The sequence below is a fragment of the Tyto alba genome, unplaced genomic scaffold (assembly GCF_018691265.1).
Source record: "Tyto alba isolate M040663 unplaced genomic scaffold, T.alba_DEE_v4.0 Super-Scaffold_22, whole genome shotgun sequence".
Taxonomy (NCBI): domain Eukaryota; kingdom Metazoa; phylum Chordata; class Aves; order Strigiformes; family Tytonidae; genus Tyto; species Tyto alba.
Genome location: NW_024881296.1, coordinates 8,263,434 through 8,282,049, shown reverse-complemented (window position 1 = coordinate 8,282,049; position 18,616 = coordinate 8,263,434). Strand labels below are relative to the sequence as shown.

The following is an 18,616-nucleotide window of genomic DNA, read 5'->3' as shown; positions in this document are numbered from 1 at the left end:
CATGTCCAGCCATGGGCATGGTGAATGTAGATAGGTTTGTACCTATGTGGGTTGACACACAATCCTTATATAGTGATCATTACCTCACTACTTTTAGGTGAAAGATTCATAGTCTTTAGTGACAACGTTTGTAAATATTTGACACTGTACCCTTTGTACATCTTCTAGCTCCTCTTAGTTGCATGTGATGTTGTATGAGCTAGTCTTTCTGTGTGCTAGACATGAGGATATCATCTCGGGCAAATATTTTGGGATTTCCTGTGACATCTCTTGTGATAATTTATTTTCCAGTATCCAATGTTTCAGCCACCTGTTGAACTAGGAGGATTCTAAACCAGAGGCAAAATACGTTTTTTCTTTTTCTTCTGTTCTCCCCCTTCAGTGGTCAGTGGCATGTGTGCCTTCTCTCTACCTGCCTTTGAGCAGTTACTGCAGCCTCCTTTTTTTAAAAAAAAAAAAAAAGTTTGTGCCTGTAATCTCCTGGCTATCAAGCATCATCTCTTCTCAAACAGGACCTGTGGTCCTGCTCTTGGGACTTTGTTATCCCACCTGCAGATTGTTCTAGTGCTTTCCAGACCATGGAAATTCTCACTGGTGGCCCTCAGGCCATGCATGTGGTGCTGGTACCCCTGAACCAAACCAAAACAAAACCTCTCAAAATAGCTCTTACGTATATCACCTCAGGCTTCATATATAGATGCTCCTATATATATATATTCACACACATTCCTGTAGATGCTCCTATATATATATATCATATATCTGTATAGGTGCTTCTGTCCTATATAGATAGGAGTTGGCATGCAAATCCTCTCTACTTCTAAGAGGCGTTGCATTTTTTTTTTCTTTTTTTTTTTTTTTTTTTCCTCAAATGACGGAGACTGAAAAACAGCCTTCCTTTCATTTACTAAATCTGTTGGTAGGTAAAAGACTTGACAAAGACCCTCTCTTCTAGTGCTGGGCTATAATTCTTTGTGAATTTTATGTATTACAAAAAGCATGTTCCTGCATTCTGGATTTCGTTGTCATACATATAAGCCACTTCCTTTTACCTCTGTGACATGGACAGATACATTAGAGACTGCAGAGTGACCTGACAGCACTGTGGCTGTCTAACTTCTAAATAAGCAAAGATGACAGAGTATGACATGCCCGATTCAAACCATTATTTAGGAAACCTTGTCATCTAACTTCTTGGTTAAGACATTCTGTAGATGTTTAGAACTTAATAACTGATATTATCGAAGTATAACATGTACTGATTTTGTGGAGATTCTGAGAAAGTGAAAATGCTTTTCAGAGACCTGCAGTGTCTTAACCTTTCACCCTTAACACACTTGCATAGAAAGTTGGTTTGATCTCTATTGAGAAAATGAATAAGGAGTATCCACTTGCCATTCTGGCACCTCTGTAGATTATCATGTTCAAGACATAAGAGTACTCTACAGGCATTGGATCTGATGGTGAGAAAGAAGTGGCAGTGTTTTATTCAGTGACACCCCTCCCCTGCCCTCCCTGTCCCCTAAATGCTCTGTGGGACCATTTTCTTATGGCAAGTGTTCTCTTGTTGGTGAGGAACATGAGGAACCCAAGTAGGTGCTCATCATCTCTTTGCCATAATCCAGTGTATGCTGGTAAAAGTCCTTTCCAAGTATCTGTCATGTGAGATTAAAACAAACTCCAAAACTGTATTGACTCCACTCAGTATGGTCATATTCAAGTTTTATGATTGTAAGTTGAATCCTTTGCTTGCTAGCAGTGCTTCCTTTACCACCTTTGCCTGTGAAATGTAACTGATCTTAAACAGGTGTTTGTCTGTATTATGTGCAGGGCTGCAGCACTACCTCACACCTATGGGTAAAGAATTGCTAGATATCCCTGATTTCTGATGCTCCTGCCCTGTGAGGATGTATCTAGTGTACTGGTTGCAGTTCTCAACCCAGGCTGTACTTGCTCAGTGAGGTAGCCTGCTGAGCTCTGCTGGTATACTAGGTATCAAATAGATGCTCATCACATAATGCCCCTCGCAGGGACTTTCCTCTTGCATTGCCTTTTCAAGACTGAAATATTCTCATTGCATTTCTGCTGATAATTGCAACTAAATGACAAGTGTGTCAGCATATTGCAAAAACTGGTTTTTCATTTTTTGCCTGTTTGCTCTGATATGTCCTCCAAGTGCATTTAATGGAGAAGTATAGAATAAGAAAAAGAAAATACTCACTGGTAATAGTTATATAGCTTTCCTTGACCTTGTCTTCAGCCATCCATCTCTATATTAAATAGCTTCAGCAGATGTTATGGAGGTTTTTGTTCTTGTTCTTGTTTTGTTTTTTCCCTGTTGTGTTTAATAATGATACTCTGTTTCTGTTGATTTCTCAACTGTCTGCCGTAACTTTAAAGACAATATATTTTGTCCCCTTGCTTCAGGGTAGGTGAAGCTTTAATATTTAGTACAAGGAAACTGTTGAAGAATGGAAAAGATAAACATGTAATTAATACACACTAAAGAAAAATAATTTTTTTGATTTACTGAATACCTTTTATTAGTTATTTTTGGAAACTTTGCAGGTAATATTAAAAAAAAGTATGCAGAAAATTAATCAACTTCTATTTGATGTGTTGTTTTTTGAAGTAGCTCAATCATCAGAATTTCTGAGAATTTTGATGATATTAGTATCTTATTGCTACTGGTTGTGGCAAGTCACATTTCCTAAGGTAATTATGAGGTGTTATAAAATGAACCATAGTGCTTTGTTATGAAACTCCACTGTTTGTTAATCTAAATAATTTTAAGACGAAGGCTTATTAGTGCAATGAACTGAACATCCAAAATATCCATTGCTATTGCAGTTCTGGGATTGGTCCTCCTGGCTGCACGTTCAGCCGGCACCTCACGGCAGTATGCCTGCGGTGCCATTGCCTGCGCTTTGCCACTGCTGTGGATTAGAACTCCCAAGAAAGCACAAGCAACATTTTCTCTTTCACTTAATCCCTGAAAGTGACATAGTGTATCCAGGCATCAAGGAGTCACTTAACAGCAGTAGAAATAAGCCTGAGATTTCTGATAGAATCTCTTGATCATTAATGGGGGTGTTTCCCAGACTTCCTGTGTAAATGGACAAAATTGAGAATACTGATTTATGATATCGCTTACAATACTTGAGTGATTAATTGAAAATCCAATTTCAATATGTCTTTACAGTTACTGTTTTATATATTTTGAAAAACTGCTTGTAGTTTATAAAACTTACTTCCATTTGGCATAACACTGAGAGCATGTGTCTCCTTGTATAGTATCCTGTTGCTGACTGCAGTAAACCAAACTTGAACATTTGAACCTAAATTACCACTGCCTTATGTTTCTTACAAACTAACTCAAAATGGTGATACTTTTCTTGTGTGCATTACTTGAAACAGGAGGAAATAGAGCCGTTTCCAGAAGAACGAGAAAACTTTCTTCAGCAATTATACAAGTTCATGGAAGACAGAGGTGAGCGTTTTAATCTTTGATTTGTAGAAGCTGAAGATAGATGTATTGCTTAGCAGTACTTCAGAGAATTGAGTCTGTAAACTAGTAGTGCTTTGCAGTTCAGTTTTGGAAACAGTGAGACTGTATTCATCACTTCTGACTTCCCTGCTATTTAGAAGAGAAGTCTGTCACTTGTCTCTTCTCCTAAGAGTCATTTATTCCTGCTTCCAGAAATAAATGGGTAGTACCTCATATATCCTAGTATATTTTCTACTCTGAACTTGTAGTGTATATAATCGAACATTTAACATCCTCAATCATATGAATGTACATGGTCAGTTTAATAAATTTAAAATTTGAGACACACATGCACGCACACTTTTTAGGATCATGGAAAAAAGCATTTACTTTGTGCTAATTTTCTTGTGTGAATCCTGATCACTTAAATGCATGAGCTTTATCCATAAGGTAGATTGAAATGTTTTTAAAAGCAAATGCCATTTATTATATTAAATCTTTACCGGGTATTTATACACTGCAATAAAAGTAATTTACAAGAGATGACAATGTGGTAGCTACTGATAGTACATTAGCATAGGAAGTTTCAGATCTCTGAAATATGGTTTGATTTCTTCCTGGGGAGTGTTTTTGTTTGATGGTGTGTGTGGTGGTGTGTTTGGTTTTGGTTTTTTGTTTTTTGTTTTTTTTTTTTTTTTTATTATTGTAATGAAAGGACTGTGCTGGTATTTTTAGATGTAATTGCTTCAGTGGGTGAAATAAAAAATATGTATAATATATGTAGCAAGAAAAGTTGCATCATTTGTGCATGTTCAGTAATACATGGAAGAATGCATATGTATGAATTAAATTACATAACAGATCTATAGGGAAAATGGGTTAAGACTCTTGAGTTTGCTTATTTTCATAAAGAGAAAGTACCAGGTGTCTGAAGTAGTCAGAGGGGTTTACAATACTGTATGTAATAGTGTAGTAGTGCATATGATGTGGATTTCATGGTAGGAGAAAAAAATACTTCAAAACACTGTAATAATGGTCTTTGTTCACAGGGACTCCTATTAACAAACGACCTGTATTAGGATATAGAAATTTGAATCTCTTCAAATTATTCAGACTTGTACACAAGCTTGGAGGATTTGATAATGTGAGTATTAGTATGATGAGTATTCCAGAACCATAAAATCTATGGATGCTGTTTCTTTTTGCTTAAGTATGGATAAAGAAGAATCTTACATGGGAACTTCAGACATAGGGAGATTGCATGCTACAGCTATGTAAGACACCCTGTAGCTCTGAAAAATATGCTTTAACAGGAACCAGAATCTAATTATATTCTAAATAAATTACACATCTTCTCCGTGTGTTTAATTATTGCTGCATAAAACCAGCCAGCATGCGTGTTTTTGTGATACTTCAAGAAATGTTTGTCAGATAGAGTTGTTACCTCAGAAAGTGAAAAGAGCCACTGCTCAATAAATTCTCAAAGACAAGTAATCTGGTTTAAAGTCTGATGGGAGGCCCTTAATTCCTCTCTATTCTGGGCAGTATAGAGAAGAATGTGTTGACTGGGATTAGTGGGATTGATCTTGGAACAATAATTGAAGCATATGGAATTCAGGGCCGAGCAGATTCTGTTACTGCTTTGGGCTGCTTCAACTTTCTGATATATAAGGGAGAATCTTGTGCTTGAATCTTGCAGTACATCTGCTTTACCTTCACAGATGGTTAGAAATAAGCATATCACAGTGTCACAAAACTTTTACACCAAAGGACATGTTAAGGACATCATGAAAGACTGGTAGCCACTGTGTCTGGTGCAGTACTGCCAGGGCTGAGTATTGTTAACGCTCTGAATTAATTTTTTTCTTTCCAATTTAATTAAAATTCTAGCTCTGATAGTTAAGAATTACTTTAAATATAAAATAAAAATGACGTATTGATTTTTCTGGTCTTTGTATTTTCTTTCCTTTGTTTTATTACCACCTGGAGAGGAAAGCCTGCTGTGGCTTACTGAAATGCAGAAATGCTGAATTGCCTAAAGTAGTTACATTAGACTACAGTTTGCATTACAGTAAAATACTGTGTGTGTGATAAACAGTAATTTTATAGATCAGAGGAAATTACATATAATTATTTTCCAAAGTTGTAAACTTTGTCAACTTAGACTTTTTTTGTGTCAGTGAGTTAATTAAAAACCCATGACTTCATTTTCTTTAACAGATTGAAAGTGGAGCAGTGTGGAAGCAAGTTTATCAAGATCTTGGAATCCCTGTATTGAATTCAGCCGCAGGATATAATGTTAAATGTGCATATAAAAAGTAAGTCATAAAGATAGGAAGTTTGTGCTAAAACAGCACTAGAACAAACTGAAGTGGTCCTGTAGTAATACACGTAAAGTCCATAACTTTTGGGTTGTAATACAGGGTTTTTTTAGGCTTTAAACATACTGTTCATGTTTAGCTTCTGTTAGGTAGCATGTTCTTTCTTGAAACAAACTTGCTTATCGCAAGCAATTTTTTTCTTTTAGATATCTCTATGGTTTTGAAGAGTATTGTACATCAGCTAACATTGAATTTCAAATGGCATTGCCAGAGAAAGTGACGAGCAAGCCTTGTAAAGACTGTGAAAAAGAGAAAGAATTGAAGATGCGTGAAGAACCAGAGCAGGATGTAAAAGAAATAAAAATGGATAAGGATGAGCGCAAGCAGGAGGAAGTAGCAGTAGTACAACAAGAAGAAAAAAAGTTAGCTGAGAATGATAATGAAAGTAAAGAAAATGATAAGCCCTCTATTCTGGTAAAATATTTTAATATTCATGTTATGTCCTGTTTTTAAAGTCCGGTGGTGTGTTGATAACCATGAATTCATGTCAAGATTGAAAACTCCATAATTGATTTAGAACAAGACAAAAATGTGCTGTAAACCTAATTCAGAACAACACATCTGAGCCCTATTTATCCCTAGGTGCCTGTTTTAGGGGATTGTGGTGTCAAAATGTCTGACTTGTTAGAAAGCACCTGCGACATTCCACTTATTTTGGGGCCTCTGGGGTCAAATGGAGACTAATTAGCGTGCAGCTTTATCCTGATCTGGGTAACACATGCTAACATCTAACTACAGTGCTGGTACTTTTATTTTGCATTTAGCTATGCTTTTAAGCCCTCAGAAATCTTGCTTTTACTTGTCCACTCCGGTGAAACAGTGAAGCTCTACAAAGACCTGGGCTGTGGAACTTGGTGTTCACAGTGATCTAATGTAGTTCAGTGGTCCTGAGAGACAAATGTCTCTAGCTTTTCAAAATCCAATGTTGACTCAGTGGTTTTAGCCAAAGAAGTCCAGGGCAATAAGCTGATGTGTTGAGCTGTCTAGGCCTAGCAGCTTGCTCTGGAAGCAGTGTAGCTCCTCGAGTCAGTGTGCAACACAACTGTAATGCATCTGTGTGTAAGTGGCAGCCAGCCCTGCTGTTTAACTTGGGGTGAATACCAGGTGGGCCAGTGCTGGTATCTCTGCATACTAAGTGAAAACGTACTCTGTGTTCATCTTAGGGATTGCTTTGCAGTTCAGGTCAAAGAACAGCATGCCTATATCTTTGTGGCAAAGCTAGCTAGGACACTGGCTGCAGCTTCGAAGTCTGTTGTGTTTAGCTTGAGATTTTCAGAATTAAAAACAGCAGAGGTTCTGTAATATTAGAACAAGCCCTAGACTCTACATTTTTTTTCTCATTATAACTTCAGTGTGTTTTGTCTGCCTTTTCTTAATTCCTTTGTATTTTTATTTCACCTTGGAAGTTAACTAAAGGTTTTATTATCCTAGGGAAACAAAAAAAATGTACCAGATTCTGTTTATACTCAATCTGATCAAGAAAAGGACTTAAATGTAATCAAAACTGAAAATGAAACCAAACTAGAAGATAAAGAAGAGGAGAAGATTAAAGAAATGGAAAATCCTACTGTAAGTGCAGACGCTGAAGAAAAAGAAAAATCAGGGTAAGTTACGATGTTTATAATCAGATAAGGCATCTGATGTGTGCTTGTTAAATTTTGCTCTTGTAATTTGAACTTCGAATCAGACATGGCTGTTGTGAATTTGACTCATATCTTCCAGAGGCCTGTGTGTTCCTTACTGTGTCATGGTTAGGGCCATTGATGTTCATGGATCTAATTTAAAAAAACAAAGAAACAAAAAACAACAAAAACCCCTCAAAGCAAACAGTTTAAGTTTTTACAGGGTCCCAGCCTAAATATTTGTAAACTGAGTAAAGCATAGATGACTGATTTAAGGCAAAAATATTGCAGTCATTGCCATTTGTTGACTTATTTTTGGTATAAGCATATCACAGACTTGCAGTTTCCAGCTTTTGCTGTTGGACAGTGGTGTGTTAAGGGTAATGCAGGAAAAAGATGGAAGTACCCTGCATTGCTCAGTAACAGCTTTGTCAATGAGGAGGCAAGATACTGGCAGGAGACTCTTGTGCAGTCCTTCAGACAGAAGTTTCGGAAGTAGGAGACTGAAGTAATAGGGGTGCTCAGGGCCATGTAATTAACAGATATATGCAGGTGATCTCCCATTTCCTTTGTGGAATGGGCAGGGTTTTTTGTTTCAGTGGGAAAAAACAAAAACAAAACAAACAAACAAACAAACAAACAAACAAAAAAAAAACCAACAAACCCCACAAGTGTTTTTCATCAACCACGCAAAAAAATACTAAGTTTAAAACCAAATATAGTCCTCAGTAATCCCCAGTGTGTTAACAATTTATATTCTTGCAATTGGGACAGTATGATGGTAAGAGCAAATAAATGGCCATTAGAGGTCAAATTGAAGGTCTCTTAATACAGTATCTTGTCTTCAACAGAAAACAGTAGCAGATGCTAAAGGGAGAAGCTGTTAAAAGAGGGAAAGCAGCTAATGACACCTCCTTATACTTTCACAGCAATCTGTGTATCAGGGATGGGGTTTTTGTACCTAATACCAGCTGTTGCCTGACCACTAATTCCCTTGTTCATTCCAGCAGTCTTTGCTATTTAGTAGATCAGCTGTCTTAATCTTCTGTCGAAATATCATTAACTCTTAATGCTTTTTCTGGTCTGTTGAGAATTGTGACAGAATGGCATAGTTCAGTATATTGATTTCTGATTAATTGGTAATAGTTCTTTTTTATTATATTAAGTGTTTTGATTTCCATATAACACATTCTGGAAGGATCCTTCTGTAAAATGTTTTGCCTTCCTAAATATTTTCAGTGAGATTACACTGGCAACTCCGAAATGCATAATACAGGAAAATCAAGTTTACCTGAACTCAGAGCCTTTTCTCTGTGGATATGATTTCATTTATATCCTATGTGAATTTTTCTTTTTTTTAAAAGACCAATTGGTAGAATCTGTTGAATTTGCCATTTTTAAAATGAACTATGTGAGTTGTACTGTAACAAGTTTGCTAGATTTTCAGAATCGATTTTTCAATGCTACTTTCAAAGTATATAGTTAAATAGATGGAAGACTTTGCACTGCTTAGAGAATAGCAGTTTTTAAAGTTTTCTAAATTGTATATTTGTTTATATGTATGTTTGTGACCTTACTTAGTGTTTATTTATATACTTGGATTGTACAGTGGCTTAATACTTACCATGCTGCTATAGTAAATGGTATATAACATTATAAGCTGCATTGGTTTTTCCGTAATCCTTTATTGTTTGTTTGGGTCTGGTTTTGTTTTGTTTTGTTTTTTTAATCCTTATTCATGTCCATTTGAGTTATTTATGACATTAAAAAATGTATGAGTCTTCTTATTTTGTTATTTATGAAAACAACAAAAAACTGTAGAAAATAATATTTCCTCTTAATTTTTCCCAATTCATCTTATTTGTAATTGCGTGAGTTCTTTTCTCTCTGCTTCTCTTTACTCATCCAGTAAAAATTCTTCCAACTAGTATTTTGCTCCTGTGATTCATGAAAGATTGTAATAAATTGCTTAGAATAGAAAGCATAGCTCTAAAAATAGATGTACTTGGTGATGTGGTCATTCGTTGCTGGGTTTATGTTTCAAGTAATAATTTAAACTTACAAAAATGAAACATTTGTAGTAGTTAATAGTCTATAAGCATTTGTAAGCAGTAGTGCTGTCAGCCGAATTACTCTTACTTTCTTCCTTCAGAGGTGGATAGGAAGTACAAAATGCACTTGTATCAACCTTTAAGAGTTTTTAAAATTGTCACTGTTAACCTAAATGCTAAAAAATGTTTTTTTAGCATTTATACCATAAAGGCATAAAGGGATTTTGTGAGCCTGATATGCTGGTAGGGATGTGCAAGACATTATATTCCCCCTGTCCCCAACTTTATGGGTTAGAAGTGTCAAAGGTTATACAGAGGGGGAAATGCTGCTGTTTGAGTTCTTTGTTGAAGTGAAATACAAAATGAAGAACGCATTTTTGTAGGTGGAAAACTAATCACACCCAGAGAAAATAGCCAAATAGATCACTGTGGACTGAATTTTTGTCATTGTATTTAAAATGTATTCATGGAACCTTTTTTAAGCTATGGACCATCTGTCTTTCACAGTCGTAACCAAATGAATGAAAGCTAATATTATATAAGGCAGACTTGTAGAGCTTGCTCTTTGAATTTGTCTGTAGGACTTTGGGCATCTTCATGTAGCTTATTTGTGTATAGACACAAGGAACCAAGAGGGCAGAAAAACTTCTGGGTTTCTTCTTGCTGAATTTCTGTTGGGTGGACTGGATCCAATTCCCCGCTTCCAGATCTTAGGAAGTGCTACTGGAAGCTGGGGTTGTTTCTTTTCCACAGGTTTTCTCTGTGCAGTCCTATGTGTCTCAACCCTTTGGGGTTGCTGCCACTTGAATCCCATGTCCCTTCTGCACAGACTTTAACAACATAGTGAAGAGGAAGAAAGGGTGAATGTGGTTCTCCTCTTTTCTTCCCCAGAGTGCCTGTTTCTTGCCAGCTTGTGTTTCTGTGAACACTGAAAACAGAGATTTAAAGGCAACTTGCTCCTTACTCTACACATGCCTTTCTTGGTTTTTCTGTGGCTAGTGGAAGAAGCATCACTACATAATTTTGTGCAACTTCTAGTCATAAAGCCAGTAAAAACAAAAGGCCAGTAATACGTTATTTCTCATTGGTCTGTCCCAGAGAGATCCTTACAAAAATGGCTTTGTAAACCCATCCTTTTCCTTAATGTAACAAAAAGTATTCAATCTTGGTCGATGAGTAAACAAAGTTTAAAATCCTCCTTATTTTGAAGTTCCTGCTAACTTTGTGTTGTGGAAATAATGGTCTTCAAATGTAACATTGCATTGTATAGTTGGTGCAATTTTCCTTTGCAGCATTTAACATTAACTGTTGTAACTATTACAGAACTTGAGTGAAAGCCAACGAATTGAGAACTGTGGGGCTTTTGTACACAATGAACAATGTAGACTCTTGAATGTGTTCCCAAGAGACTGAGGCCATGAGCCTAGCAAAATTTTTTAAAGGTTGTGGGTTTTTTAATATAAGCTAATAAAATAGTCTTTCCAAATTTCATAGTAGATACAGTTTGTGAAGAGTAGGTTGATGGCTAGTTAACCAATATTAGAAACTTTTTTTTTGCATATGAATAATTCAACTCCAGGGTTTTTTTTGGTTTTTTTTGGTGGGTTTTTTTGCTTGCTTGTTTGTTTTTTTTTAACACGTTGCTCTAAAGTACCTGGGACAGGCCACTGTCAAGAACTTTATACTGAGCTGAGAGATTAAGTGCTCAGGATCCGGATGATAATTCTTGCTTTACAACAAAAATATGTAGCAGACTTGTTTGTTGGTAGTGCTTGTTTTTTTTGAGTTGACCAGGCAAAATTATTCGAAGTAATCATAGTTACAGCACAGAAGGATTGCAAGAGGCTTTGTTTCTGAGTTTTCCTACTTTTGGCTGAGGTGCTGCCTTGACCCTAACACCAGGAGGGGCTGCCATCTCTGATCCTTACCCTGCCTGTCCTTTCTCACCAGGCTGCCTTTTTCAGTACTCACAAATAATTCTTGGTCTTATGAAACTTCTTGGATTTTTTTTTTTTTCTTCTTGAAAGCTGCCAGCTTTTTTATCTCCTCCAGTGAATGCATGAATAAATGTTCTTAAAGAATATTTTAGAAACCTAAACACTTCTGGTTGCCTCATACTGCTGGTTTAGGTTTTCATGATACAGTTTTCTGGGAACTAGTACTGTCATATTTTGACTATCAAAAGAAGAAAATTATAAACCTCTTTGGCTAATAATCTTGAATGGAGTTAAACCATTCATTCACATGCAAGGGAAAAATCTTAATCTTAGAGGTGTTATATAATCATTACATGCAGTAATAGCATTTTCCCTCCCCTTGGAGGGAGCTAGGAGTAATAAAAGCAGTCGTTGAGAATGAGGTTAAGATGGGCATTGTTTCACATTGAAAGGATTTATTAGAGTTATTACTCTTGTAGGGTAGGGTGACTACCTGCTGTGCTTGTGCTGGTGATGGCTTCTATTTGTACAAGAGTTAAATTTTCTGGAAATACTTGATGGGGATTTTCTGAAAGTAATTTATAACAGGATTATGTAATAGCCAGAAGCTCCATTTCACATATGGAAGATAACAGATTGTATAAGACAATGTTTTCTTCAATTCTTGATCTGTTAAAATGGCATATCAAAGCTTTATGATGGTGAATCTAAAATGGTAGCAGGAAGGTTGAAATGTTGTGGACTGAAGGAGATTTGATACAGAAGGCATATCTTCTGGCTTCTGGATTAGTGTTAAGAACTATGTATTGAGATAGCTTTCTCCAGTCTGATTTAGGTTTATATAGAATTGATTAGCTTGGGAGAAGGGAGGGAAATGCGTCGTGTTCATTGCACAGTTGGTGTGAACATCTGCTCTGAATCTTAGACTGTTGGTGTGTATGCAAAAAAATACAGTTTTAAAAAAGTGTTCTTAGGTAGTTTCATTTATAGGAACATACTTCTATGCTCTTATTTGTGATATGTGTTCTATTATGTATTCTGGCTGCCTTTGTATTGGGAAGGAAGTTTTTGTATAGTCATGTTTTCAGAGACAGAATCTAATTGATCCTTTTCCTTAATATGGAATACACACTGATACATTCATGTATGTAAGGATTGCTTTTGATACAGCAATAAGTTGCTAATGGCACGATAATGAAGTATAGAGTGGCAGTGTAAATGTATCAGTTCTGTGTGCATTAGGTTGAATGGAAGGGAGGTATCTTTGATGTGGGAAAAAGTGGTTCTGTCATCATGTTTTACATAGCTTATGGTCACTACAGAGGTTATTAACCATGGTAGCTGTCACTGAGACTCATGTGCATGGGTGAGCCTTTAAACATTCATCAAACACTAGATGTTTTCAAGCTGAGTATAAACCAGTGCCATAAAAATGAAAAGTGCTGGACTTCTGAACCGTTCATTATCCTTTTGCGGATTGTTTCAGAATACTTTAAAAAAACTTGGCTGAATGATTAGAAGCAATAACACAAGGTGCTTTCATTTGTCTTCTCTGTAGCAGCAGAGAAAAACACTAGCTACACAGCACATGCTTGCGTGGTTAAAAATGAACTGTACTAATCTCACATGTGATTCAAATCAAGTTAGTGCCTTTCCCCTTCCCTCAGAATGATTGACCATAACTGTGAATTTATTCAGATTTTCTGTGTGTGTAGACAGAAGTCCTTGAAGCTTTTTTTTTTAGCTTTTCTTTGCAGCTTCAGAGGAAAGACAAATACTGGTGAATTTTGGGGGGTTGTTATTTTGTTACATTGAAGGTGAGATTCTAGTGTCATGGCGTAAGTTCAGGTCTTAATGGCATCTCTGCCTTAAAACTTAAGGGCAGCTTAATACAGCTGTAACTGAGAAACAGTATGAAGGAGACCCAACATCTTCCAGCTCTGTATTATGTGAAGTAGAGGTTAAATAGTGCTCTAGGATGAGAAAAAGGGAAGAAGGAGGGAAACAAAAATAGAAGCCAATTGCTAAACTTGAAGTGTCAATTACACTGGAGTTTATTTCTGCTAGTGGTTCAATTAACTATAATGACTTAATTGAACCAATAATTGAAATAATCTTGCTTCCTCAAGTTTTAGAATAACCCCTGAAAAAAATAATCTTGCATTTGCCATCTCACCTGCTGTGTGTGCTAGCATGGTGTGTCAGGGGAAGAGTATTGGCGTACGGTTAGGTTTGCTGCAAAACAGGGGTCTTAGGAGGTGGATCTGGTGCTCCAAATCACACCCTGTCTCATAGGTTTCACCCAGGCTTTGTGACAACAGTGTGTTTAGTGCCAGAGATGGTGGGTTGAAAGATGTTTGCATGATTTTGTAGTTCCTTTAGTGGTGTAACAGCATGTGCTATATTATCCATTAATGATATATATTCGTTGGTATACTTATGCTTATTACAGGCTTGTTGGTGTTAAATCTTTATATTGACAGAATTACCTGCCATATGTGTATTACTGAACACTTGCAGTACTTTTAGCCTTTTAGCAATTTCACAATCTCCTTTGGAACTAATAATAAACAATATTTGATCTAAATGTTTTAGGGGTTTTACTTTATTAACAAATATTTTTGCATTTTAATAAATTAATTTCCTGCTTCTGAAGGTTTATATTGCTATTCCATGGGAGATGGGATGAGGGTATTCTGTGGTTGTAATTGGAAAAGCTTTTGAGTCCTCCTGTTAAGCTTTCTGGTGTTACTTTGGTTTCTGGCACAGTTACACTTGTATTGCTGTGCCTCTTGTACAGTGTGCATGCACATCATCAGCTGCTGCTTGGGTTGTTCAAATTGTTGCAGCTTGGTACTGTGTTTAAGTTGACAATTATTGTCTGCTGCCAAGAAGCTTGTTTTGTTTATTTCCACGCTCACCCCCCACCCCCTGCCATGGGATTTTGACTAAATAGCATTAAAAGAAATCCGATGTTCTCATGCATACATACATGGACAAATGAGCTTATGACTCTGTATGCTGGATGGCTACAATCACAATTTTCTCTTACAAACCTCTGTTTCATGGTAGTCATAGCTTTTCTTTCCTGTGTACTGCCAGGTTTGAGCTTTTTTTTATGGCCTTGCAAAGCAATATATTTTCTTCCTTGCAACCATTGAAATATGTTTTGGTGTTTCTTCTGTTCCAGTAGCTGTATGAGTTAACGCCATTTTTTCTGTTCCTTTTGCTTTTGTTTGATTTCCTAAAATCTCCAGCATATGATCTCTAACCAAATCCCTCCTTAGGACACATTTTAATTGCATCCATCTCTGCCTCCATTTTGATTTTGCTTCCTGGCATTCCCTCTACCTATGTACCTATGTACAGTCTGCTCTTCACATCTACTTGGCTATCCAAGTTACCTCAGCTTCATGGTGAGGGTTTCACACATCTCTTCCAGAGAAGTTCTGGTATTGTTATGGAGTCTTTGTAGGATATCTGTTGAGACACCAAAAAAGCCATAGGGTGGTTGAGGTGAGAGAGACTCCAAGCTTGTTCAGCTTCCATTGGCATCATAATAGGCAGTGTCTGGAAAATCCTGCATCTCCCCCACAGGCATGTTTTATTTTGCAGACAGCATTCAAGGATTGTGCCACTAGTTCTTTGGGGGGGGGGGGGGGGGGGGGCGGGAAGGAAAATTCTGTTCATTACAATTTTGAAGTCTTGTTGGTAATGGGAAATCACAAGCTCATCTTGTTCTCGGAGCAGTGGTGGCTCTGCTCCTGATGCCAAGTTTTTTAAGCTTTTATAAGATAATAGCTGTTAAGCTGAAACTAGCTAGGAGTTTTAATTTAGTGCAGTGGAGAGTATAATTTAAAAGCATTTATATTACTGGTTGGTGCTTTCTGCTGTTAGCTGTGGAATTCTGTTCAGCATTTTTTCATCTGAGCCTTTGGGAACCTTTAACTGTGATTTCTTTGAAAAGTGAGTTTTGCTATATGATGTGTAGTGGAGATCAAGTGAGCTTTCAAAGCTCATTCATGTAAGTTGTACTTTTAACTCTGGTGGTCTTAACTTCACAAGCAAAGTAACCCCCTGAAAGTACATAATAAATTGAAAATCCTGGCCTTCTAGAACAAAACTGTCTGGTTCATGACATGTATAGCTGAATAGATGTATCTTCAGTGATTTGGTTTAATTATTACACTATCAGGGAATTTTTAGCATTTGTCTCAAGGTGTATGCACATATATATTTTTATATGTGTGTGAGACTATGTATAAATGTATGTATGTATGGCAACATTAATTTCTGAAGTAATTTCATTAAATCAGTGTGGTTACTCTACAGTTGAATTTAGCTTATTGTTCTGAATTCTCTTTTGCCAGCTAATTAGATAATAATACTGCATTTTTGCTTCAACAGAGAAGCATTTGAGTAATTAAAATGCTGTTTGATCCTTTCACAGAGAGAAATAACTTGGTTTATCTGCGTATTTTTTTACTGAAAATTTAATGGAAAGATTTAGATTATTAATACAGACATTTGTCTTTGTGAGGTTAATTTAAATATTGGTGTGAATCAGGCTTGGAGCAGCACTTATCTTTTCTTATCCAGTCTGTAACACATTCAAACATATCTGTTACATGTGTCAGGTTTTTAAATTATTAGTGGTCTGTGGTTGTTATGAATTTAGTAAGCGGCCCTAATCTGTTCTGTATTTCACAGTGTGGGATTAGAATGATGTGAGGGCCAATAATACCATTTTGTAAAGCTATTTAAGATAAAAGATACTTTTCCCCGTTAACTTTTGTAATGCAGTCTGTCTCTTTAAGCTAGTTGGCAATAACTTTCAGAACACTGAGCAGCTGATGATTGCCATTGACTGAGACTAGCAAGATTTGTGGGTTCTTAGAGCTTCTGAAAATTCATCCAAATATCTAAAAATGTATTCAAAATTAGCTTACTTTTGGAAACAGTGAACACCTGCTTGTGTATTTATATAATAATAAAATGCAAGTTTGACTTATATTTAGAAGACTTTTAGCATAATTGGCAAGAAGTGACAAGGTCATAAATTAGCATAGGTTGCTTGATTTGCTAAATAACCTTGAATAAGGTTGGTTGGGATGTTTTTGTTTGTTTTCTTTTGTTTTCCTAAAATACGGTTTTGGTTGCAGTCCCTTCAAGGTTTTGAGATAGAGATTAGTTATAATAAAGCAAGGATTCTTTGGGAAGCAAGTTTCAAGAAGCACTTTTAAAACTTGTAGTTTGAAGAATGGAATTTAGGGAAATTTATATTGAAAAGGATGAGTTTTAACTGAAAAAAAACTGTTTAAACAAAGAGACTGCATGAAAGAATCATATAAAGATGAGTTTGAACAACTTCTCATACAGATTTTGATGGATTATTTTTTTCTTAGTCAAATCATTTTTGCACCTTAGTCACTGGATTTTGTGTGTATTGCTATATCCTGTTTTGCTGATATTACTCAGCCATAGTGCAGTTTCACATATTTGGAGCCTGCTGTTTCCCAGTCTCTAATGCATCCACAATATTTATCAATATATGTGGGTTGGAACTGAAAAGCTTATGAAGTATCTCATATTAACTCTACAATTTTTTAAACCTTTCAAGAGATGACACGAATAAGGAAGAAGATGAAGATGAAGAAGAAGCAGAGGAGGAGGAAGAGGAGGAGGAGGAGGAAGAAGACCACAATAACAATGAGGAAGAAGAGTTTGAATGCTATCCACCAGGCATGAAAGTCCAAGTGCGGTATGGAAGAGGGAAAAATCAAAAAATGTATGAAGCTAGTATTAAAGATTCTGACATCGAAGGTGGAGAAGTCCTTTACTTGGTGCACTACTGTGGATGGAACGTGAGGTAACTTGAGTTTTAGCTAGTGATTGCTTCTTGAATTACCTCTAAAATACACTTGTGTATTTTAAAAAACTAAATTAATAGACATCTGGAGTCCTAAACTTGCAGTATTGGTGTTCTGTGAAGGTCATTGTACTGTATAAAACTATTAGATTTTTAACACTATATAAATGCAGTACTTTAGTTACTTAGAAAATCATCTTAAAATTACTTGTTCAAAGAAGGCTTCCTTCATTCCCCATCTTATTTTTAGATATCTCCATACAAGTGACAGCTCACTCTCACAAATTCCTCCTCTGATTCTCTTAAGCCCATTTTATCTCATACAATATTTGAATAGTGCACTTAGCTGAGTCTGTATACACACTCTTCTCAGTGAAGCAGAGAGTATGCTAGCAGTTTGGTATTTAACAGGAGAAGTACAGGATTCTTAGTGGCAAATTAGTGTGCAGTAAATAATTGCATTTCATTCAGATCCGATTTCTACCTCTCCCCACCCCTCCTTCCCCTGTGGCTGCTCAAGCTTCCAAACAAGACTCTTCTTAGCCTAGTGGCTTCTTACGCTTTTCTTAATATATGCAGGAGTATATGGTTTTCATTGCTTTAATAGAGCATTAAGAGAAGTAAGTTGAAGTATTAATATGTTTTTGCCACTTCAGACCATTTGTTTTACCATTTAAAACTCAAAGCAACTTTGAAAAAAGTAGAGAAAGCTACAGCTTCTGAGTGGCTTTTCAGCCAATTACCAAGTCTCCTGCTTTTTTCCTCAGCTTCAGTGTATCTGCCCATTGTCCTCAGCTGTCTTCTTTTAAACTTTATTAGTGTTTACAGATCTTAAAAAAAAAAAAAAAAAAAAGTCTGAGGCAAATCTGCTGTACTTCTTATTTATTTGTATTTCCTCTCCTGGGAAACTGAGTCTCTTGTGACCTTCTTCTGTCATCTGGACTTTGATTACCATCCTACCTCTGACCAAGAGGGCAGGACAAATCTCATTTATTCAGTGCTAACAAGATCTGCTAGCAAAGGTCACAGTTATGGAAGCATGATACTTATCTCCCTCCCTTCAATACACCTCTTCGCATCTAGGCCTGGTGATTTCCAGGACTACCAAAGCCACTGCTGAAGAGGAATGCCTTGATATTGCTGCTTTTGATACCAATCTTTTGTAGAATTTTGATCTACATATATATTGATCTACTGGAACATGGTCTTTCACATAAACTGTCTTCAGGCAACGTTTGTAAGCATAGTGGCCTATAAAGTCAAGATACT

At 36.4% G+C, this 18,616-nt stretch overlaps 1 protein-coding gene across 5 annotated transcripts in view; it reads left to right on the top strand.

The window, feature by feature from the left end:
- Positions 1 to 18,616, top strand: part of ARID4B (AT-rich interaction domain 4B) — a 92,522-nt gene that overhangs the window by 53,395 nt on the left and 20,511 nt on the right. For 4 of the 5 annotated variants that reach the window (XM_042795804.1, XM_042795806.1, XM_033009265.2 and 1 more), the window contains exons 12-17: positions 3,418 to 3,490; positions 4,537 to 4,631; positions 5,708 to 5,805; positions 6,015 to 6,282; positions 7,300 to 7,472; positions 17,099 to 17,347. In XM_042795804.1, the coding sequence (XP_042651738.1) occupies positions 3,418 to 3,490; positions 4,537 to 4,631; positions 5,708 to 5,805; positions 6,015 to 6,282; positions 7,300 to 7,472; positions 17,099 to 17,347 (956 nt within the window). The remainder of the gene's footprint in view (positions 1 to 3,417; positions 3,491 to 4,536; positions 4,632 to 5,707; positions 5,806 to 6,014; positions 6,283 to 7,299; positions 7,473 to 17,098; positions 17,348 to 18,616) is intronic. The other variant, XM_042795807.1, reaches the window with a different exon arrangement.